The sequence below is a fragment of the Myotis nattereri genome, assembly GCF_964212035.1.
Source record: "Myotis nattereri genome assembly, chromosome: 18".
NCBI classification, from domain to species: domain Eukaryota; kingdom Metazoa; phylum Chordata; class Mammalia; order Chiroptera; family Vespertilionidae; genus Myotis; species Myotis nattereri.
In genome coordinates, this window is record NC_138093.1 from 24,267,570 (window position 1) to 24,292,317 (window position 24,748).

Consider the following 24,748-nt stretch of genomic DNA (forward strand, 5'->3'; position numbering starts at 1 on the left):
AATTTTAGGCTAAAATCTGAGGACACGAAGGTATTTGCAAATGTTAGCAAAATCTGTGCCACATAAAGGTCCCATCTTGCTGAATTTCACCCAATAATGTTTATTGAGAATGTCCAGTTTCTAAAATGACTCTTGGATTACCAATAAGGCTAGTCATACCTTTGTGTCCTGAGATTTATGTCCACTGTCTGCTTGTACAAAAATGTGCAAAGGATTTATTACCTTCATAATTAGTTCTGATTCAATGTCACTGCTATAATAATGTCACTCTCACTCACGTGCATTCTAACATGCTTTCCTGGGGTAGAAGGGTGGAGTGAAAGGGGTGGCATTATGCATTATGCATCACGCTGGTGTTGTCCCCAAGAATGCATCCCAGCAATGCATATCAGCTGACATATGTTTCTGTGGACAAAAGGCCTGTCTCACTCTGACTTGATTCGTTTGTGGTTTGCACCCCTAACCACGCTATTACAGTGCCTCTGGCAGAAGGAGGTGACATGGCACAGCAGGTGCTGGACTATGACTGTCTGGGGTGAAAATCAGATCGGCCAGCTCCTTCAGCTATGTCATATGGAGCAAGTTTCCAAATCCCTCCATTCTCTCATCTGGGGATAATAATATTATTACTTCCAGGGATTATTGTGAGGATGGGATGTACTAATAATTTTAAGGTGCTTAGCACATTGCTTGTCACAGGGTAAACTCTATTGATGTCAACTGTCATTACTGGCTTTTATTACAGTAGACACTTGGAAGATGCTGAATGAGTAAATAAATGACCCATCCTCGGGTGTAGGAAGAACAGAAAATTACCCAAGGAATATGGAATTGGCCAGGTTACCTTCCATTTAAGTGCTTTTCTGGGCCACATACTGCCACACTTGGTTCTTGCTTCTGAAGCACATACATTCGGGGACCTGTCACATATCCTGAAGTGGTGGTGAGGTACCACAGGGAGTACACTGTCACTTGGTGATCAACAGCCAACATTGGCAAAAACTTCAGCCATGGCCAGGAATATACACTCTGTGGTTATGCCAAAGAACCTTCTTCCAGAAATACTAACTGCCTTCTGTGGGAATCGATCTTGGAATGTTGGCCTCAAGTAGCATTAGAATAAATCAATTTCAGGAGTAAAGAGAAATCAAGAAATGTGTATCCTTCTACTGGGGATGTATTTAAAGTAACCCTCAGCCACCAACCCAGCAGGTGACTAGTCGGACAGCAGCTGTGTAAAACACTCACAATCTAAGAAAGGGTGTTGGTAAATTCTTCTCCAAATACTCTCTAGAAAAACTTCTGTGATGAAAGAGAAATGAGGCATGTATGATCAATAGCTATCTGGGGCTCTCCCACCAAAATTCAAAGAAAAAAAATCACAGACACGTCATATTTTCCCACATCGTTGGGCCTTTGCCAATGCTGTTCTCTGAGCTTGGAATGTTCATCCACACTCCCCATTCTGTCCCCGCTCACCCTCATAATCCCAAGCCAATCATAATGGCATAGTACAGAGGTTAGTTTCATGGGTTCAAACCCCAGCTCCACATTTTCCCCAGCTAGTTGACACAAGGTAGGTTACCTAACTTCTCTGTGACTCAAGTTTCTATGGAGATGATAATTGTACCAACCTTGTAGGGCTTGGGGAAAAGTACATAGGTTAATATTAGAATAGGTTAATATTAGAATCGTTCATGAAACATAGTAAGCACTACAGAATTAGTTACATTATTGTCCTAAATCCTAGCCCCAGCTTTAGATCCTTGGGGAGGTCCTTTCATTCCCCTGGGCAGAATGCTTGCACTTGTCTCTACTATAGTAAGTACCACATTCAATTGCAACCCCTGGTGTGTGTGTGTGTGTTGTGTGTCTGCCTTGCCACAGTGCAAAAATATAAGGAATGCAAACATCATCATTTTAACCTGAGAGTCTTCGGGCCTTAAACAGATCCATGAACAAGACAGAAGCCCAATCAATATTTGTTTAACATATGAATGCATTAATTAAATGCTATTTAGGCTTTTCAAGCTTCCCATCAGTCAGTATTTTCTCTTCTTTGCATGAAGCCATTGAATAATTGCTGTTGCTATGGCTGCTTCTAAAGTCAAATGAGGTAAGGTTTTGAACTATCTCCGAGTTTGTACAATAATCATCGGAATCATAAGAATTCATTATCAGCACCATTAACGGAGTGCATGAGCTGACAGAATGACTGGGCCCAGCACATGTTATCTCTCGATATGAGCCTTCAAGTTCCCTTGGACAGATTCTCAAGAACTGCACTCCTCCAGCATTGCTGGGATGTGCAACATGTCACAGTTCTGAATGGTTAGTCACAGTCAGTCTGCAAGTGGAGAGGGCTGTGGCAGGAATGTGATCCAAGAGACACTACAAATAGAAAGTCCATGGAAGGCCAAGGGAACTTCCCTTGTAAAAGTGAGAAGGCGATGATGAAACAAGCAGCTTCCTGGCAATGAAGAGATAACATCCTGTCTGCGATGGATTTTGCGAGAGGAACCAGGGACCAGGGGAGACTCTGGCCACCTTGAGAAGGCAGCGTGGAGCAGGAGGGAAGCACCAGGTTAGGAATCAAGTTAATCAAATCTTTGTCTTCTTTTTTTAGTTAAAAATTTTTATTTTAATCCTCACCCAAAGATAGGTTTTTAATTGATTTTAGAGAGAGGAAGGGAGAGAGAGAGAAACATTGATTGGTTGCCTCCCATATGCACCCTGACTAGGGATTGACCCTACAGCCTGGGTAAGTGCCCTGCCTGGGAATCGAACCCCACAACCTTTTGGTTTACAGGACAATGTTCCAACCAACTGAGCCACACCAGCCAGGGCAAATTAATCAAATCTTAATTCTTCCATTTGATAAACTGACTTTCTCCTCTTAAAAATGGAAAATCAAATGATGGAAATTGCAGCGCACCCTATAAATGTAAGAAATTATTCAATACTCACAGAAAGGGCCCCCACTCTGAACAGTGGCCTCTCCATCTTCTTCACTCTAGGTGTGAAAGAGATGTATCTGCCTCTTTCACTTAAATTAGCACATTTTAAAGAAGTTCACCAGGACACTGGGCATGGAAATTTTCTTGGGGTACAATTTTTATTTGAAATCTGCCTATTTTGGCCACCATAGCTTTGCAATATATTAAACCATACCATGCAATTCATGGCTATGTGGACTTTCCTTACCTTAGTAGCAAACATTTCCTAGTAAGATGCCAATTGACAGTGGTGAGCTTCCGGAGCGGGCTGCCTCCAGCTGGCCAGAGCGGATTTTGCACATCGCTTCCCACCTCCATGTTCCATAACCCTGGCAATTGACAAGTGATATAAATTAGGATTTTTCTCTCCCAAAGATGGCTTACCAGCACACATTCCACTGAACCCCAGAGGACCTAAGATTCCCCCAGCCATCGCTCTCTATTCCAAATGCTACAGAAAGGAAACCACACACATAAATACAAGACGGAGAACATTACCAAGAAGCAACACTGTGAGGACAGAAAAAAAGAAAAAAGAAAAACCCTGGTGTATCAACTGCACATTCCCACCACATGAGGTTCTGGCAATGAGGTGCCTTGGTTTTTAAAAATATTTTTATTATTTTTAACATGTTTTTATTAATTTTTTTTTTTTAGAGAGAGAGGGATAAAGAAATAGAAACATCAATGAGAGAGAAACATCATTGATCGGCTGCCTCCTGCATGCCCCCTACTGGGGATCAAATCGACAACCTGGGCATGTGCCCTGACCGGGAATTGAACCCATGACCTCTTGGTTCCTGGGTCAATGCTCAACCACTGAGCCACACCAGCTGGGCTAAATATGGTTTTATTGATTTTTGAGAGAGAAAGAAAGGGAGGGAGGAAGATAGAAACATCAATGAGAAACATCAACATCAATCAGCTGCCTCCTGCAGGCCATTAGGCCTGCAACCCGGGCATGTGTCCTGACCGGGAATCAAACTGGTGACCTCTGGGTGCATAGGTCAATGCTCAACCACTGAGCAACACTGGCCGGGCCTTGGGTTTTGTTTTTTTAAAAACTGAGAGTAATTGTAATATGTCAGGGAGTTTTGAATCAGCTTTATTTGGAGCCTCAAATGAATATATCCAAATTTCATATTACTGCTAGAATTCAAACATCTCAATTGCACATTGAGGGTAATATAATAATGGAATAGACAACTTGTCAAAATAAATGATCTGTCATTTATCCCAGTAAGCTAATGTAGTGCTGCCTTTGTAACCATTCAGTACATAATGGTCAAATGAATGAACAGTCTTCATTTCCTCTCACATGTTTTATCTATTCTCTTCAAGTGTAAATGGATTGTCCTTTTTCTTTTGGAACTCCAAACATTATGCTACTTCCCCAGCCTGGTGCTTGTGCTGGGAGAGGAGAATAATGCCTTGCATGTACTAGTATAAGGAGCTTGGTGGTTCTAAGAGCCTTTCTCATATGCAATTCTCAACTAATACACACACACACTCTCTAAAGTAAGGTACACCCATTTTCAGATGAGGAAAAAGATGTCCATCATAATAATGAGAGCTGTGGGCTCTGCACCCTATTGTCATCATTGCTACTGGATATTGGACACTGACTGTCATAGCCATCAACACTGCTGCCATTAGAATAGCTACTGCTTCTTTGCCTCACTCTTACAGTTGTAAAGCTCAGCACAAGAGCTTAAATCTCATGTTCATACATTAAGTCTCATGTCAAAATTTCAAGCAAAACAGCATCTGGTCTTTTTGTGGCATCTGCTATGGGATGAAGATACTCTCCACCTAACAGAGCTCACAAAATGCTAGATGCCCCAAACATAGGAGGAAATTCAAATTCTGGATAGTAAATATTATTATTATTAGTAGTAGTAGTAGTATTGTCTATCCTATTCATATGCATGATAGCCTATCATCTTTTGAATCTCCTTCCTATATTTGGGCAAATATCCAAATTGTGAGTCATCACCACTCCAACAAAGGAATCAGGATGCAAATTTCCAGCCTCCCTTGCAGCTAGGATTCAGGTACATGCATTAGTTACTGCCGGTCAGGGACACCATTATAAGATTTTTGATTCAGAAATAAGCAACAAGAGGAAGGAGGCCCTGCATGGACCTTCCATCTTTGCATCTTTGATGTTGAGGGGGAGGCCGAGGTGTGTCATCTTTTGTGGTGGCAGCAGCAATGGTGGCTATTTCCCAGGGGCTGCAATGGTGTATTTCTGAAGTAGAAGTAGCATCTGTGGAGCAGGAGCAGTTTTCCATTAGATCTGTGGTTTGGATTGGGGCATCATTCCTCCAGGCATATCCTCAAGCCCAGTTTCCCAATCCATTCAACAGTTCTGTGATCCACCCAATATTTTTTAAATAAAATGCCTTTTCATCTACTTTCAGCTTCTATTGCTTAGAAAACTCTAGCTAATAAAAAAAAAACTCTGGCTGATACAATCATTTTCTTTATTTCCCAGCTGTTAAAAACTGAGGCTTTAAGAAGTTAAACTGCTCAAGGTCACAAAGTTAGTCAATGACAGAGCAAGGATTTGAACTGGGGCTATCATAATCCAAAGTCCACCTTGCAAACCAGAAAGTTCTTTGGTTGATCTCTTCCCACACACGCAGCCCCACCATCCCTCTGAGATTCTAGTGACTAGTCTGTTCCATGCTTCTATGTCTCTGGATATATTTTGTGCCTCAGTTTATTTTATTCCCTAGATTCCACATATGAGTGACATCATGTGATACTTGTCTTTCTCTGACCGGCTTATTTTGCTTGGCATAATACGCTCTAGGTCCCTCCATGTTGTTTCAAAGGGTAAGAGATCCTTCTTTTTTACTGCCTCATAGTACTCCATGGGGTCAATATACCACAGCTTTTTTATCCACTCTTCCACTGATGGGCACTTGGGCTGTTTTCAGATCTTACCTATTGTAAATTGTGCTGCTATGATCCTAGGGGTGCATATATTCTTTCTGATTGGTGTTTCAGGTTTCTTAGTTCACTCATTCTTGAATGATAGTTCTGTTTGATATAGATCTCTAGGCTGAACATTATTTTTCATCAACACTTTGAAGATACTATTTCATTGTTTTCTAATATCTTTGTGACTGGTAGAAAGTTTGCTATTGATCTACTTGTCCTTCTTTTGTGATTAACATGCTTTTTCCCCCTAGTAGTTTTTAATATTTTATTTTACTTTAATAATCTGCAATATCAACCCAATGTGAGGTTCATTCTTATTTATCTTGCTTGGAATATGCCCTGACTTTCATTCTTAGAACCCTTGCCTTTCATCAGTTCTGAAAGACTCCCATTCATGATCTCCTCTAATACTGCCTCACTACTGTGGGGTAAACAGTTGGTTGCCCTACAATATCCATTTTCCCCTACTTTCTTTGAGAATAGAACTATCAATTTTTTTTTCTGAGAACATAGCTAAAACCACTTTCTGCCTCCCTGGTGGCTTTGTGATATAAGAAATGATATGTGTATCTTCTGAATAGTGCTTTTTTTTTTTTTATGGAACGCTTCACGAATTTGCGTGTCATCCTTGCACAGGGGCCATGCTAATCTTCTCTGTATCGTTCCAATTTTAGTATATGTGCTGCCGAAGCGAGCACTCTGAATAGTGCTTTTAAATAAAACAGGCGTGCATGTCCCTTTTCCATTCCCTGCAAACTCCCCACACGGCCCAAGATGCAGACCCGAGGGCCAGAGCTCATGAAGCCATGTGGGATCCTGAAATAGAAGCCACAAATTGAAAATAACAGAGCCGCCCAAGCTCTTGACGTCTGGACTGTTATATGAGAGAGAGAGAAATCTCTATCTTGTTTAGACAAGATATTTTGGGGTCTTATCTTTCAAGCAACTTCTATTATATAGTAACAATTATACCTCTGTCTCTGTACTCTCCCCTTTCCTTACACCTTCCTTAATGTGTGTGTGTGTGTGTACATGACCTTCTTACTCTAACCTCCATTTATCCTATTCATGTTTATATTTTCTACCTCATTGTTCCCTGTGCAGCATTCAAGATGATCGTCTTTCATCTTCAAGGTGGCTTATCCTTCTCAGATGCCTAATGTGCTAGTTAGCATGTCGCTTTGACTTTCTAAGGTCAACAAGGCTATTTTTAATTGCTACTTGGTTTCTTTTTCCATAAACCTGCTCTTTTTTTTAATAATAAAATGTTCTTTCATTCTATGCTTTCCTTTATGTCTGACATTTAAAAGTTACTTATTTCATAATGTCTTTCAGATCTTTTTAGGTTAACTCCGTTCTCAGATTGCTGATTTTCCTGTTTATCTCTGGTTTCCCCTTCAGGGTGATTCATTTCCTCATTAGACTTGTAATTTTTTATTCAGACTTCATCTTCAGCAGGGCTGGTCCTCCCATTAGATACCTGTATGCTTAAATGGTAGGGATACCCCCACAAAGCCGTTGGTTTGTTTCTGGAGAATTTCTGAGGGTTCAAAGGTCCTGAACCAGCTTTTATGGTAATTTCTCAGGTTGAGGTTTCTATAATCCTTAGGTTGTATAAATCTGAATCTTACATTTACTCACGGTAAGTCATGGGGGGGGGGGGGCGGGGACACACATTTCCCACCTATAGCCCCAGACCAACCCCAACTTTCCTTCCTGCTTCCCCACAATAGTTATCAATATTTTCTCTTGCCGCCCCCTTCATGGGTGAGGTACCCCCTCAGAGCCCCAAGGTGTATTGAGAGAACTCTGTCACAGTTAGGGTTAGACAAAATACAAGACACCCAGTGAAATTGGAATTTTACATAAACATTTTTTTCCTTTTTTTTTTAGTATAAGTATATCCCATTCATCTTTTGGGCTATACTTATATAAAAACAATGATTCATTGTTTATCTGTAATTCAAATTTAACTGGGCAGCCTGTGCCTTTATTTGATAAGTCTGACAACCCTAGTCACAGTGCTGTGCCTAAGCTTGGCCCGAGGCCACATTTCCTACCTGGGCCTCAACACCACAGCCCCCAGATTCTAGCGCCTACATGCAGGTCCAGCAACATTAGCCCGTGATCACACTGGCTCCGAGTTCCTTCTCCAAACTAGACTGTTTCCTTTACTCTTTGCAAGACTGGTTGTATATAAATATTTTTAATGGCTGCCACATGTTATCTAGCCTTTCCAGGCGACAGCAGTGGGAGGGAAGGCTTGTCCGTGACAGCTGCCTGCCATGTGTCAGACATCCTTTCACGACTTTCTCTATGCCCCTCACCCTCCAGGTGAGTGCTCCCCTACAGCAGAGCACAGAGGGTTAATTCACCCACAGGAACTGGAAGACAAGGGAGTCCACAGGAACTGGAAGACAAGGGAGTCCGCAGGAACAAGTCCTCAGGACTTAGGCTTCAGGGATGCTGTCCATCTCAGCAAAAGGACGTTTTCATTTTTGGATTAGAAGGGATGGATTTTTCAAAGAGAGGCAGACATGTCCCAGTTTTAGCTAAGATTTGACTCCCAAAGAACCTGATTATCCAAAGATTTTCTCTGCATTTTGGGGGCACAGGAGAGGAAGAAGAAGTCTTACTGTGCTGCATTTTATTTTCAGTGGGTTAACTGAAAGATGAGAAGCTAGAGGGCGAGGTAAAAATAGAAAATTATTAACTAAAAGGGCTTCAAACATGTATATTTTAAGACCTTAGTCAAAACCTAGAAAACGGAAGACACCGAGTCATAGGATGAGAAAATAATGTGCTTTTGTATTGAAATGCTTCAAAGAAAGGCCCCTTTCAAAATAGTTCTAAATAAAGTTCTCGGAATGGAAAGCGCGTATTTTGTTTTCACTTTAGACATGGAAAATCCCTGCAGGCCACAAATTCCAAAAGCCTTTCCAGATATTTTCCGATTTTTTTCAATAATTCCACATCCCTCACGTGGTTTCCAGGCAGGACTTTGGACATAATCTCCAAATGAAGTTTTACCTTCTGTTTTTATATTCTCTGTGTTAAAGCTATTCATTTGTTCAAGATAAGCATTTAAAATACACCACATTTTTAAAACTATACATATATATATATATCCACATACATACATACATACATATATGTCTTTGTTTTTCAGCATCCCAAAAGTCTTCAAAAGTGATCCATGCCATGGGCTTTCCGCCCCCTCTGATACAAAAGTCATGATTTGTAATCCTCTGAGTGTGCATACCTCCCAAACATCTCCTAACATGATGTGAGTTCACAAAAACAACATATACATTCTGCTAAATAGGAATTATTTCTAATTCAAAGGAAATGGAGCCCTGGCCCATGTGGCTCAGTTGATTGGGCAGCACCCTCACACCAAAAGGTTGCCTGTTCAATACCTGGTCAGGGCACATGCCTGGCTCTGGGGCTCCATCCCCAGTAGGGGGCATGCAGGAGGCAGCCAGTTGATGTTTTATTCTCACGTCAATGTTTCTCTCTCTCCTCCTTTCCTCTCTCTCTCTAAAAAAAAAAATCAATATAAATATTCTTCTAAAAAATGAAGAAAATAGAATCATACTCCTGGCGCTTGTCTCTTGTCCCAGAACTTCTTCGTTGTGTGAAATCTTTGGCTCTAAGTGCCTCTACCTCCACCCCATAGGTCTGCAGGAATCTCTCTAAAATAGGTCCGCCCCATTTTATGAAAACTCACTGGATGACGAAGTATGACTACCCAAACTTTGAAAACACATTAAATCAAAGAACCATAGGGTTCTAATACATGTTTTATTAGAGTTAACCATGTAGTCTGGAAAACACTTGGAAATTACACAAAAACATAAAGAAGTAGAAATCGCATCTATCTTCACCACTCAGGTACGTTTCTCTGCACAAAACATATTTTTAACAAAAATGGAATCATGTTTTACAAGTTTTAGAATTTGCTTTCTTCATTCATCTATGTATAGTAAACATTTCCCACCATATTAAATATTTTTCTCTGGTAGCATTTTAGTGACTATAGATTCCAATTTATAAGTATGTGTTAATTTGTTTCATCCATCCTCTGTTTGGGGACTATGTGATATCTACAATTATCCTTGCAGAAAAATTATTCTTGCAGTCAGCCATGATTAGAACCTTGGGATAAATTCCCAGAAGTAAAACTTACCTTCGGTCTGAATAATATACACATATTCAATATCCAAGGTACACACTGCCAAATTACTTCGCAAAACCTTTATTAGTCTCACCAGTGGTATTTAAGAGTCTATTTACCTGCTTTAAGGCTCTTTTATAAAGATAAACTAGTCAGTAATTATCTATCATGCAAAAGTATTCTTCGTTAATGAAAAGGATTTACAACATGATTTCTTTAAACACTGAACTCTCCTAGTACATGTAAAACATTACTCAATTTCAAATATGATTCTAAGTTCCTGTGGAAATTTTCTGTAACACAATAAATAAAGAAAACGTATTTCCCTATTTAATTTTTGTTTTAAATGGAGCATTCCACCTCTCAAAGAATTCTTTCTCTTTCTGTCCTCATCCAGATGGAGAAGAGGTACCACAGTGCAGCACAGTGATTCTGCTCTTAATCTGCCCCCTATTTCATATTCAGTTTCCCACCATGCACTGCTAAATACGGCAGCCTGACATGCTGAGAAGCCTTTCCTGAAGACTGCAGCCCACACTCACCCATCTCTTCACTGAACTCCTATTATACTTATTGTCTGTACCACACAATTAGCACTTTATTATATACTGTCTTGTTCTCTAATTGTCTGTACCACACAATTTAGCACTTTATTACATTCTGTCAGATTCTGTAATTGTGTCATGTATTTTTGTCTTGCCACCTAGATCACAAGCACCAAGGTGGCAGGGGCCGTGTCTGGTCCTGCTTTGGCATTTCCCACAGCACCAAACACTGGTCCAGGAACAACAAAGTGGGTCTTCGACAAACACTGGACTTACTGGTCGGTGGGTGGGTTGGGAGACTGGTTGACTGACATTCTGATGGGCTTTACGTAGGCTGAGTTATGTAGAACCTGGAGTAGGAAATAGATACGGTGCTGGGTAATATGAGAGTTGGTCATTCCAGCCACTATCCTTCAGCCCAACCTGCTTTATCACCTAGCAAGCCATTTATTCTCTCTCTACCTACGTTTCTCTGTGAACAAATAACCCAAAACATGTGATCAGACAATACTGGTTTTTAAATCACATGAAAATCATCCTTTTCACATAAAGATTTTACATTATAACATTGTCCACTTGGGTAGGCACTGCCATGTAGGGGAAAGAGATCAGGTTTTGGAATTAAAGAGCTGTGTGATCTTCAACAAATTATTTAACCAATACACCCCCCTCCCCTCTCTTAAATGAAACTCTCATTCCTCTTCTCTGAATTATTCCAAGGACTATAATCATCTGTGATATTGCCAGTGAGTGTCCGTAAGCCTGCTAGGGTATGTATTCTTATTTTTTCCAATTCTGCAAATACCATGCCTTGAAGTAAGTGTTGAGTACTGTTATTATCATAATAAACATAATTAGTGCCTCTGTCTCCCACTAGCTGAAGGGTATCTGCCTCAGCTGTGATTCATGGGATTACTTCTCCGAGAATAACGTCAGGTAACTACACAATTTATCTCTCTTGGTTGAAGAGTTGTTTACTGCTAGTGGTCCATCCCATGACATCAGACTTACTTCTAGTGAAAACTAAGAGAAGAAATACTGATACCCAGCATGAACAAATCCACACCCCACTGTCACTTTCCCTCTGCTATAAACATTTAGGTGAAGTGAACACTGAGTTCACCATATTTCTCTGAATTTGGGATGGAACGAGTAGAATGCTCTGTCCCTGTGTCATCTGCTTGTTCCCCTTCTGATCAATATGTTTTGTCATACTGTGTTGGTTTTCATGTTTCTGTCTTTGTTTTTTCAATTGGCAGGTACACAACAAAATGTAACTAGTCAAATAGTTGTTCAACATGTTATTCTCTCAAAACAAGATCAGTTTCAGCCTCTCCTGGAAGTTCTGCTCTAACCCTGCATATGCTCCACCCCTGAGGACCACGGGGCCCAGAGAGCTTTGAATGGCTACTTTGTAGGGCGGACGACAGCCTTGAAGAACAGCTTCCCTCCCTGTGTGTGTGTCACCTGAGCATCCTTTTGGTAAAGCCTTCCTGTGCCCATCATTGTATACCTATGCTGAGTGACTGTGTTCGATTATTCTTTCAAAAGGATTGATCAAGGTCTGCCATGTTACAGGCAGGGACAAGGTGCTGGGGACCACATAGAGGAAAACCACACAGTTAGGAACTCATGCTGGAGGAACCCACAGTCTAATGGGGAAGCAGACATGTCAACAGATAATTGCCATGCAGGGAGATAAGTGTGAATAGAAAGTGTGGCCAGGGTGCTAGCCTGGGCCCAGCTGTGCCCACCACTAAGAGTGTGACTGATCTAAGGGAATAGCTGACCTGGTGAGGAGCTGATGAGAATAGAGGGAAGTGACTGCTTGAAGCAATTTCATGGCAGCCTTGAGGTGGAAAGGATGATAGGAAGGGGTAGCCTTGGGGTGGGGAAAGGGAGATGGGAAAGAAAACACGCCTGTCTTGTCCCTGCCTTAACTCCCTAGACTCACGCCTGAGCCTATAGAGGAAGATCCTGCAGGTAGAGTGGGAAAGGGCTCACTGAGGCACTGCTTTGGGATTTGGGTGAAAAAAAATATATGGCAAAGTAGAAGAGAAGGGGCCTCTCTCCAGGTCTTTAGGCCCCAGAGGAGGAGAGCAAGCTTGGCTGAGTGTCTGACACTGGTGGAGATGAGACACTGCCCCCCAGTGGCTTCACGGCAGGGGATATCAACAAGGAGCTCAAAGTAGAACAGGAAAGGATAGGAGGGGCCACATCGGTGGTACCACCGTGCCTCCCCGTAAAACTGGGGGAGACTTCGTGGGCGGGGCGGTTGTGTAGTAGGCAGTTGGAGGCACAAGCCAATGAACTGTGAGTCAGAGCCACTCAGATAATGGCCAATACCCCTAGTGCTGAGGCCCAGGTAAAACTCAGGGCAGCCCAGCTTCTACATACCCAAAGTGTGTGAACACGCAAAAGCACTTATTTTATGGCCACACGATTAAGCAGAGTGATGTCATACTAGTTAGTAATGGGACTGAGCTCTGGTAGGTGGAGAGACCAGAGGTCCAGGGTAACAAACGGAGATTCAGAGACCAACGTGGGGACTGGGGGTGGACACGGAGTGACGGTGAGAGGGAGGTGAGCCAGGCTGCTCCTTCCCCATGAGTAGAGGAGTTTATTTTATTTTATTTTATTTTATTTTAAAACAGAATATGATTATATTTAATGCACAAGTTTGATACAACCAAAAAGTAAAACAGCAGAGTAAAATAGTAACAAAAAACATGGTATATCATTTGCAATGCATGAGAAATGGTTAACATCTTTAGTTATAGGAGTTTAAACAAAGCTCTGATGGAGGCGTTTCCAGCAAGATGAAACTAAAGAAAATGGCCCTGAGGTTTCAGACAGACTGGAGTCAGATGACTCATGGTGAGACAGAAATGTTCAGAACCAAATTCTAAAAATCAGGAATACCACCTGAGCTGAACAGAATGAAATTCAATCTCCCAGCACATGGTTACATGGAATTCAAACAAACAAAAGGCATTTCCAGCAGTACTCACGGGAACACTGAAAAATAACTCCCTCAGGCTCTCAATCCCCTTTCCCAGGAGAAATGACTGATAGCTGCTGGCTCAGTAATACAAATGCTGAAGTGGTTAAAGTATGCAAATATTTCCCTGTAGGTTGGTAAACAGCCATTGCTTTAAGCCCCTGGATTGCTGCCCCTCCCCTTGAAATTTCAATCCATCATTAAAGGTAAAAGCTTAGATGTTGGAGGATCTGCATCCCTCAGGCTGTGAGCCGGCTCAAGGTCAGCATCCCTGTTAGCCAACGCTAAACCAGCTGTTTAATATTCTGAACATCACTGTTTTCCTTCCAGAAACTATCTATGCATTTCCAGGTGCACTCCCACACAGGCCTCTTTTTTTTCTCTCTCTCTCTTTCTGTTAATACAAATGGAAGAATTGAATAAATACTGTTATGTACTTAGTTTTGTTTTTGTGTTTAACCTACTTGGTCCACCTTTAAGTGCATGGCCAAAAACAGAGTGCATATTTTTCTTTCGGAGCTAGCAGAATTTGGCTACAGCTGACACACCTAACCTGAGAAATGGAGGACAGTAGTAAAATGTTGGGGTACTTCACAGGCCAGTAGGCCCAGAAGAACTTGATCAATGGGACAGTGCAAATGACGCCAAAAGATGGAATCTGCATGAGCTACTCCAGGATAACAAGGCCCTGATGGTTTGGGCAGAAGGAACAAGGAGAAACAAGACCAACACATTCTCCCCCCGTGCCCCTCCAGAGGCCATCTGGGCCCCCTTCGACCAACTGACAGGAGGGGCCTGAGCCTTCCTGTGCCCAGATGATTGGCACCCAAAGTCAGCTGTTACCCAGAATCTAACCAGCCTTGGGTGGAAGCAAATTCAATTTCAATGGCATTTATCGAATTCTTTCCAGGGAGTTTTCCCTTCATTCAAAAGGAACATAAAGTAAAAGTTCTTCATAAAAGAGATAAAAACATATTTCTCCCAATCGCCCCATTTTTACCTCAAATGCTAAAAGGAAGCAGAGTTATATTCACGAGGGAGAAAATACTAAATTAAACTTGAACCAGATTTTTAAGTATCCTCTACATATCAAAAAGTTAAGACCACTGAGCATACTCTTTTTATAGCCATATTTATGTTCAAAACTCAAAGAACCAGTATTAGGGGGGGGGGGGATTAATTTTCCATGTCTAATTTCTGTGTTTCTAAACATCACTTTTTCATTATTTTAATATTAAGAGACAGATTAAAGGAGAATGTTAAAATTGAGATTGTTAACTGCACAGATTTGGGGGGAAAGGAGGACAGGGAAGTGGGATCAGGAAGAGATTACCTAGTATTTGTATTTTTACTGATGTTCCCAGAAACTTCCAGTTTGAGTCATTAAAAGAGAAAGCAATTTCTGCGGATAGACTGTCACCTAGTGGTGAGTTTTTACCTTATTCATAACGTGAGCAGCTAGAGTTTGGGGATGCTCTTACAGGACATTGCACACTCCTCTTTGAGATCCTTGGGGAACTTTTAGTGTATTGTCCCAGTAGAATAGACTCACTTGTGTGTTTCCGGAAGGCCTAGTGTTCATGTGGCCAATAGCTAATACACGGTGAACCTCCCTCAAAAGGAGTTTTGCCTCTGTCATTACTTAAATTATATTGTCAGAGACCCTGACAAGCAAAATTAGTATTAACTTTCTCTTCTGTTTTCAACCAATGGCACCTTCACAATTCTCTCTTTCTAGTAGTCATACTAGGCCCGAATTTTCTAATTAATAGGAAATGACAAATGAATGTGCTTAACCCATTGGCACATCAGTCCAAAGGTACAATTCAGAAAGAGGGTCTCCAAGTCAGCAAGGAGGCAACAATGTCCAGGTTTACCCCCCACCCAGAATTCCTCCCTTCTTGTCCTCTAAGAGGCACGACACTCCTCTTCCTCCAGCTCCCGTGCCTGCTGAGCTCCCTAACTTCCTGTTCTCTGTGCTGCCACCAATCCTCCTGGCCACATGGGCCCCTACTATTGCATCAGCACCCGCCAACAAGGAGGCACCAACCTCCCCTCAGTGCTAAAGTCTATGTTCGGTCCACGGAGCTAGCATTCTGTTCTCAGTTATCAACATTCGTTCTGCATTTGATACTAATTCAACTGTTTCTTGAGTGCCTGCCATGTAGCAGGCACTATGGGTGTCCCAGGGAACAGAACAGACACACACAGTCCTCAGGAAACTTAACAACTAACGGGGAGAACTAAACACTACATCCCCAAGCTATTTCCTTCAAGCTTGAATTGTGGTGGGAGAAAAAGATGATGTGGAATAAGTAAATATTTATTTATTTACTTATTTATTTTTTACAAAACAAGAGAGTTGAAGGGAGCAAATTTCTCCAATCCCACCCTCCCTGCACTGCACTGTGGGAAAACAAAGAAGCAGGACATGCTGCCAGCCTCGATTACCTCCCAGTGGAGTTAGAGGTCAAGAAATAAAAGGATGGCCCTAACCGGTCTGGCTCAGTGGACAGAGCGTTGGCCTGCGGACTCAAGGGTCCCAGGTTCGATTCCAGTCAAGGGCATGTACCTTGGTTGTGGACACATACCCAGTAAGGGGTGTGCAGGAGGCAGCTGATCGATGTTTCTAACTCTCTATCCCTCTCCCTTCCTCTCTGTAAAAAATCAATAAAATATATTTTAAAAAAGAAATAAAAAGATGAAAAAATAAATAAAAAGATGAAAAGTTAAGTGGTGATGATGATACAATACTGGACAATACAAGAAAGGTCATAGAGCCCTTGCCACTTATCAGCAAAGTGTTAGAGGCTAGTACTCAGCCTTTTGTTGCTTCTTCCCTTCTTCTAGGGCGGCCTTACTCTTGTCTGACTTAGCTCAGTTGTTACCTCCCCCAGGAAGAATTTCTGAAAGTTTCCTGCCTCACCATGTACACACACACACACACACACACACACACTCACTCACTCACTCACTCACACACAGTCACCTCTCAGCCCCGATTAGTCTCCCCTCCATGTTTCTTAATCTCTTTGCAGAGGTCTATTGCTGCACTTACCATGTTTTTAAAGTTAAACGTCTTTCCCACAATTCACAGTAGAGGCTGTGGGTTTCTTAAGGCCAGATAGTGGATCCTCTGATGTGCCCTCCTTCAAACCTCCTCATCAAGGGTGCAGTGTGGAACCTCTGTCCCGGGAAGATGGGCACCCTCTCTCCTTCCACAGGGTCAGCCCTGCATAACAACCTGAAGGCCCTCCCTGCCTTCTATAGCTCCCTCCCCAAGGAAGTGCTGCACATCAACCCCATTTTAGCATCTGCTTCTTAGTGACCTAACACATTATTACAAGGAATTGCTTTGGCTGCCATATTGATATAAACAGGAGTTTAAACATTTAGAATGTTGGTTATTTGGTTGATGATGTTAAACTCAATGACCCATACCTTTGGGCATTGAAATACTTAATTTTGCATATATTAAAAATATGACTGAAAAAAAATTTGCAAACATTGTCTCATTAGGATACAATGTTTTTGTTAACATTACAAAACAGACAGATATAACTAGGATACTTCCTTCCTTCCTTCCTTCCTTCCTTCCTTCCTTCCTTCCTTCCTTTATTGAAGTATAACATAACAGAGTAGTGGTTAAAATATCAGCTCTCAGACTATCTGAAGACAAATCAAATCACAACTCAACCATTCAGTGGCTCTATGGCCTTTGGCAAATCACTTAAGCCCTTTAAACCTCTGTTTCCAATCTGTAAAGTAGGACGGTGCTTCTTCATCTGTAAAATGTGAATTTAAAACATAATGCCCATGCCCAGCCAGTTTGGCTCGGTGGTTGAGCACTGACCTATGAACCAGGAGGTCACAGTTCCATTCCCAGTCAGGGTTGGTTCCATGCCTTGGTGGCAGGCTCAGGGATCGGTGCCGGAGGCAGCCAATCAATAATTCTCTCTCATCATTGATGTTTCTCTCTCTCTCTCCCTCTCCTTCCTGTCCGAAATCAATTTTTAAAAAATTAAATAAAATAAGTAATAAAGAATAATGCCTGCCACATAGGCTTGTTTTGTGAATTGGTGAATTAATTACTGGTGCTTTGAGTAGTAAAATAACGGTTTTCATGGATTTAAAAGCACTTTGTAACCTAGAAAGCCTTGGGGCGGGGGGGTCTTTTCTCTGAGTGAAATAATAAGCATCAGCCCTTGGTTTGTTTGGAAAACGGAGGTTCCCTCACATCAGCGAGAAAGCAGGGGACCTACTCATGGCGGCGTTTCTGATTTATCCGCACAGGACATGATGCTAGAAAATAAACGCGCCATTCCTGCAAGCGGAGGTATTTTGGTTAAAATTATTTTTCCCTTTCAAACTCTTTTTAATTATTCTCAAGAATGAACCAGAAAAGCTGCTGCCTTAGCACCCAGCCCATCTTGTATCAGGTCACCCCTCTGTCTACCGGGAGCGTGTGCGGGGTTGGGACAGCGGCCTGTGGGGTTCAAAGCCCACAACCTCCAAGTACCTGTGGCTGCAGGGCCCGGGGAGAGGGGTGGCAGGAGGAAGGGCGCCCCGAGGCGTCCGCCAGCGGGAGGCGCGCGGGCGACAGGCGACCCGCGCTGCGGCCCGGAGGTGCCGGCGGGCTGCATGCCGCCCGCGGGGAGCCGGCGCCGCGCCGGTGACCGCTCAGCCCGCCGGGTCCGGCGAGACCCCGGGAAGCGCACGCTCCAGCCGCGCGCTGGGGACTCTGCGCGACTGTGCGCGACTCCGCGTGTCCCGCCGCCCGGCGCGCTGTGCAGGAAGCGCCGCCGAACTACAGCCCCCAGGGGCCCTGGGCGTGGCGGGCGCGGTGCGGGCGGGCGGCCCGCGGGCATAAAGAGCGGAGCGGGGCGGCGGCGGCCGCGGAGAGGGAGGCGGACCCGGCGTCTCGGGTGAGCGCGGCCGGCGCGGGCGCGGGCGGGGACGGGGAGGCCCCGGGATGCGGGGAGAAGGGCGCAGGGGACGGGCTCCAGGGCGGGCGAGGAGGTGCGGGCCCAGGGAAAGGAGGAGGCGGGTGACGGGGAAGCGGGGCCAGAGGAAGGGGGACGGCGACCCCCCGGGGCCTGAAGCAAGTCAGGAGATGGGGGCCGGGGACCCCTGGGTTCCTGCCAGGTCCTTTCGTCAAAATGACCAGGATCGGCGATGGAGCAGAAGAGAGTTGAGCTATTGAACTTGATACAATCTCTTCATTTTGGGGGAAGTTGGTCGTATTTCTGTGCTTTGGTTTTAGTTTTGTTTTGTTTCTCTATTTCTGTTTCTTCCTCTCCAAGTATTTGTCAAGTCATTCTTCTTACCCGGAGTTGCCCTTTCTTTTCTCTCTCTCTCTTTCTTTCTCGCTTTCTCTCTTTCTCTTTCCCTCTCTCTCTTTCTCTTTCTCTCTTTCTCTGTTTTTTTTTTCTTTCCCTCCCCCCCCTTCCTTCCTTCATTACCTTTTTTTATTTTTTTAACTTCGCCCTCTTCAGAGAATTTGACTAAGGTCACCTGAATTATTTGCGCTAAGAATTCTTGTCTGTGGATAGTGTTTTGAGTCATAATATTCTAAATTCACATTAAACCTTAAGCCGGTGAACATTCTAACCATTTGCGTTGGGTACAAGCTATAAAGAATTTCAAAGCATAACATTACCAAGTTTATTTAAAACTCAAATTGACAAAATTTCCATGCTTCTCCAGTTACAGCTGCTGTGATCTTTTACCTATTTAAGGTAAGAAACATTCAAACCTGTGAAGACTTTTTGTGAGTTTATTTGAGCCAAACTGTTGACAATTGCCAGGAAGCAGAATCTCAACGGATTGAGATAATGCTCTGGAGAATGGCAGTTTTGCACTTTGTTTGATACGTTACAGCCAAAAGAGGAGGAGACATAAGTGGGTTACATGGAATCCATTGGTGATAGATTAGGGAGGTGGGAGAAAGCAAAGTGGGGAGACCTCTGGGATTGGATTAAAAGTACAATGATAGACACAAACTTCTTTTATTTAGGTGGTTAACAGTCAACAATTAGCAGTAACGTATGGGGATCTGTGGTCTCCCAAGAGCATTATCTGTGGTTTGAGGGGTCTGGAAAAAGGAAAATTACTTTGACATTCCAGTGATATGCTATCATAGATGCAAAAAGACAATAGGCCCAATTAAAGTAAAGATTGACCTTTGTCAGGGAAGATACCAACCAATGACACCATAAACTAACTGCTTTTAAAAAGTTTTCATTTCAGACCAACTTTAGGTCTCTGAGTTTGCAAGGCCGCCCTGAGCTAGTCAGGTTAGCACGTGTCCCCTTTTTATCCACAACCCCATCCCTTCCTGTAGGAGTGTCACGGTTCACAAAGTCAGCAAACTTTGCTCATTTATTTAGCATGTTACTCTGTACAAAGATACATTCCTGCTCCCAGATGGCTTACAGATTAGAAGGGAAGCCCAAACTACCCTGCTAATAACTCTGACATAAGGCTTTTAATAAAAAGCCAGTGTTTTGGGGGAAATTCTAAGGGGTACGAAATTATTTTCATCTTGGGGGAATCAGGGAATGTTCCCTAGCTTTTAAAAAGTTGACTAGACTGAAGGGGCTGAAATGGGAGATAATGGCATTCTAGGTAGGAGAACCCCGGGAGAAAGGCAAGCAGCCAGATGAGTGAAGGTAGGTAGCAACAGGAACCAGCTGGGCTAGCGTACTTGGAGGCATAAAGAGATCGTCACAGAGATCCGGGCCAGGGAGTTTAATATTTATTTCGTGAAAGCCAGGGTGGAACGTTATTGGCAAAGGCCAGGTCAGAAATGTCCATGCTACTGGGAGATTAATCTGGCAGCCTGTGTGGATTGAAAGAAGATAAAGAGAGTGGCGGTTAAGACAGTGGTTCCCAACTCTCATCTCATTCCCGCATGCTTTGAAAGTTTTAACCCATCATTTGTGTGTGTGTGTATGTATTGCCAGTCTGAGCTTCTGACCACCATAAGAGTATCTGACCCTAAGCATGAAATAAATGCAGCCCAAAGCCCAAGAACATGGAGTGTAGTGTGAACAGCCTAGTGCTGTTTGATTTAGGAGACTCTCTGTGCTGAACCCAGCTCTTGGGACACTTATCACTTGAACTTTCTTGAGCCCCCATGGGCCTCTTGGGACCTGGGTTGGGCCCATTGGTGTAGATAAGAGGTAGCAAAGGGTAAGTTATGAGAGGGGCAGTAAGGGGAGAGGGAAGGAATGCAGGAAAGACGATAACAGAATTGAAATGACTTAGCCCCTGAATTGGCAAGAGTAGCTAGGGCTGGGGAGAAGGTACCAGTAGAGCTGGGATGACAGGAAAGAGCTGGTAAGGGAATAATGATAGTACTTGCTCATGTCCTATAGCCATCAGACAAGACTTCATGGAGGAGGCTGAACTTGTACTTACTGTGTGTCTGGCACTCTTGGAAGTCATCATTCAACTACAACCTGAACATTTCATTCATCAACCAGAAAGTCATCAATTTTTCATTGGACACAGGTGTCTGCAGAACACTCAGTGAAGGAAAAGCAAAGCAAATGAAATGTATTCCTTGTCCTGGGGAGCGGGGTCTAGAGGGGGAGAGGTGAATAAATACTTGTGATGTATTTATTTTTACTAGAACTAGGAAAGCAGGACAAAATGGTCAAGATTAGAATCTGAAAGGAAGATGAGCTACAGAGATTACACCGAAGCCTTCAAACTGGAAGAGCTGATTCTTGCTTAACAGAATGAAGATACAGAAAGAGATAGGACTGTCCCAGTTCTCCTGACCATATTCCAACTTAAATAATAGTAATTCTTTATATATCTGAGCTCCCTGAGTTAGGATCATGTTCTTTCTTTGATCTCTTGTTTTTTACCCCTGCTCTTTGAGGTTTGACATTTTCTCAATCATCTAGATCAGTGGTCGCCAACCGGTGGTCTGTGGACCACTGGTGGTCCGTGAGGTCTGAAAGGTTGGCGACCGCTGATCTAGATAAAGTTGGAGGCCTTTCCAATGGTATGTCGCCAGGCCACTGTTCTCCTGACTTTAAAAACATAGTTTCCTCTTTCGAATTAAGCCCTGAAATTCTACATTCTCAAACTTGCTTGCTTGCTGTGTTTGCATACTTGTAAGCATTTTTTTCACAGTTCTAAATGGTGAACGGACTTTGCCCAGGAGTTTTATCATTAATTGACATTCCTTGAAGAAGAGAGTAATTCTGTTTTTTGTTTTTTTGTTTTTTTTTTCTGCAGCTCAATGGCCTCCCGGAAGAAGAACCTTCAAGGTCTGGTTGCTGCAACCATCACGCCGATGACCGAGCATGGGTAACTACTATTTGGAACCTTGAAGGGATCGGTTCTCCACCAAAATGGACTGATGTTCTCTGTGTAACAGTCACTTAATCTGTGCACTTCTGTGGTACCGTTGTCTCTGGCCCCAAGTCAGAGACGAGATCTCTATATCTCAGTGCAGAAAGAGAGAAAAGGTACAGCAGCTCTCCTTTCTCCCAAGGTCTGTAGCTCCACAGTGCAAATTCTCCTTGGATTTTACCACAGCTTTGGCTTCCCAAAGAAGGCCAGTGGAATTGGATGAGACTTTCGTTTTAGCAGGATTTGACCTCACACCCTGACCTGGCTTCTCTAGATCCTGTCTCTAGACATCTGCATGATTCCACCTCAGGCTGTTCATAGACAGGATGAAAGTGGAGAAGGTAGCTGTAAGAGGGACCCCTTAGGCATGTTTGCAGTCTCATTTCAACATCGGTTACATGTTGGGGATCCTGCAGGAGTGGGAGGTAGCAACAGATGATTGCTGAGAAATCATTGGCCAAACAAGTATTTTGACGTCCACATGAATAATATGGCCAGCCATACTGTTTTGCTTAGACTGTCAGATAATGGTCATGTGCCGTACATGTCCATACGTGAAATATAACTTCTCCCTGGGACGTTGCCACTTAGGAAAAGGAGATTCATCCACCTCTTGCATCTAAATGTTTTTGACATTTTAGAGAAGTCAGTCTGCCAAAACCATCAGAATTCTGGTTTCTTTAAGCTTCTTCTTTCTTCCTCTACAAGATACAAATGATCATGGAGTTATGTGTGCTAAGTGAGATTATCCATAGAATAGTGCTTAGCTTAGGATCAATATGCACTTAGATACATAAGTTTGAACTGCTTTTGTGGCATAAGAGCGGGGGTAAAAGGAAGATGAGGAATTTAAGATATCTTTAAATAAGGCTCTTACTTATTTTTGGTCTTCTGTTGCTGAATTTGTAAACATTAACCCTACCCCTTTAAAGTAGATGAAATTTCTTTAACTTTTATTGTTATCAAAGTTGGCCATATTACAGTTTTCCTTTTAGATCATTGTGAATTCAAGAATTCCAGCTTCTAGGATTCATGAAACTTCACATCTTTGCTAGTTCTAAATAAAACTCTTGCTGAGATGCCATTTAGATTACTCAATGGTTAGTAGCATTATTTTTTTTTCCTGTTGCTTCTCTTTTTCCCCAAGTTCTAAGAAAGACTGAAGTCAGCTCCTTCTCGTTGTGTCAGCCACTTGCTGGACAGATAAAACAGAGGACATGTGATTGCATGAGCAGGCAGAATTTATTTCCTGTTTGCAAACTCAAAACACTACGTCTGGTCTATGCTACTTTAATCTTTTCAATCAGACCCCTGTTAGCCTAGAAGTGGCTTTTTAAAACAGTCTCATTTATTCATCCGGGACCCATTGGGAGTGTCAGTGTGTTCTTCCTCCCTATTCTGCTGTTTTCCTGTGGCCGCATGTACAGGAGCTTACTAACATAACTTTGCTCTGCTGCTTCCTTCGTTTCTCAAATACTTCTGGCCCTCCTGCCTCCACTTCACTGTTTCCTCTTTTTTCATCAATTCAAATCAAAATAAGAATGTATTTTTTGTAAGAAACTTGTAAGAATTAAATTAGTGCATTAAAAATGTATATAGCAGCCCGGCCAGTGTGGGTCAGTGGTTGAGCCAGGAGGTCACAGTCCCATCCCAGGTCAAGGTCCATGTCCAGGTTGCGGCCTCAATCCCCAGTGGGGGGCAGACAGGAGGCAGCCAATTGATGATTCCCTCTCATCATTTACGTTTTTTTTTCCCCCTCTCAACCTCTCCCTTCCTCTCTCTGAAATCAATAAAAACACATTTAGAAAATAAAATATGAATAGGGCATAGTAGGCACATGAGCTGTGTTGGTTCCCTTTTCTCCCACCAGCTGCTCCATCCAAACATTCCCATACATACAAGTCAGGTTTGGAGCACCTATGAGGAGCAGCTGGCTTTAAACTTACTTGCCCACAAGGGAATCTGCACCCTGACATGTTTCTAAGAGACAGGACAAAAAGAAGGGTCACATGGAATCTCACACTGAACATTCTGCCTCGTGACCTGCCACTGTGGGGTTCTTATACGTGGCTCATACTGTATACCATGACCTCCATAGTTCTTGGCTGAACAAGAACTATTTATTCCCGTCTCCTTTTTCTTCATGATTCTAAGGCATTCTTATTACCAAATCAACTCTCTGAATATAATTTGATGTCTTTAACTGGGGAAATGGGCAAAAAGAACATGTTAAATGGATTGTCTGAGTTGTTAACCTCCAGCTTTGCCACCAGCTAGCTGTCTGACCCTGGGGCCGTCCTGTCACCTTTTAAAAGTTCCCTTTCATGTTCTGTAAAGAGAGGAAGTCCAGCCACATTCTCTGGAAAGGCCATTCTAATTCTGGGAGTCTGCAGTCCTCCGATGCTATGTCATCGGGGATATCTTGGTGATCCCCATTAAGTAAGAATGAATAAAATACCTGCAACTCCGGTTTCTCCTCCACAATATAGTCCAGTGAGCTTCCTCGTAAACCAATGCAATCATGTCACTCTCCTTTAAGAATCTCTGTTGAATCTAAGCCTTGCAACTCAGTTTATGATCTGTGGACCATTTTCTCTAACATCACATAGGAACTTGCTAGAAATGCAGAATTTCAGATCCCACTGCGTAGGATCTGAATGAGCTGGGGGAAAGGTGAAAGCCTAGCCCCAGACCCTCTGGGATGACAGAG

General features: G+C 42.9%; 1 protein-coding gene across 2 annotated transcripts in view; it reads left to right on the forward strand.

The window, feature by feature from the left end:
• The first annotated feature begins 18,526 nt into the window (after positions 1-18,526).
• NPL (N-acetylneuraminate pyruvate lyase) overlaps positions 18,527-24,748 on the forward strand; it is a 36,979-nt gene continuing 30,757 nt past the window's right edge. The window contains exons 1-3 of one of the 2 annotated variants that reach the window (XM_081112364.1): positions 18,531-18,593; positions 19,375-19,406; positions 21,922-21,993. In XM_081112364.1, coding sequence (XP_080968490.1) covers positions 21,926-21,993 — 68 coding nt within the window. In that variant the 5' untranslated portion in view covers positions 18,531-18,593; positions 19,375-19,406; positions 21,922-21,925. Of the gene's footprint in view, positions 18,594-19,374; positions 19,407-21,921; positions 21,994-24,748 lie in introns of both variants that reach the window. The other variant, XM_081112365.1, reaches the window with a different exon arrangement.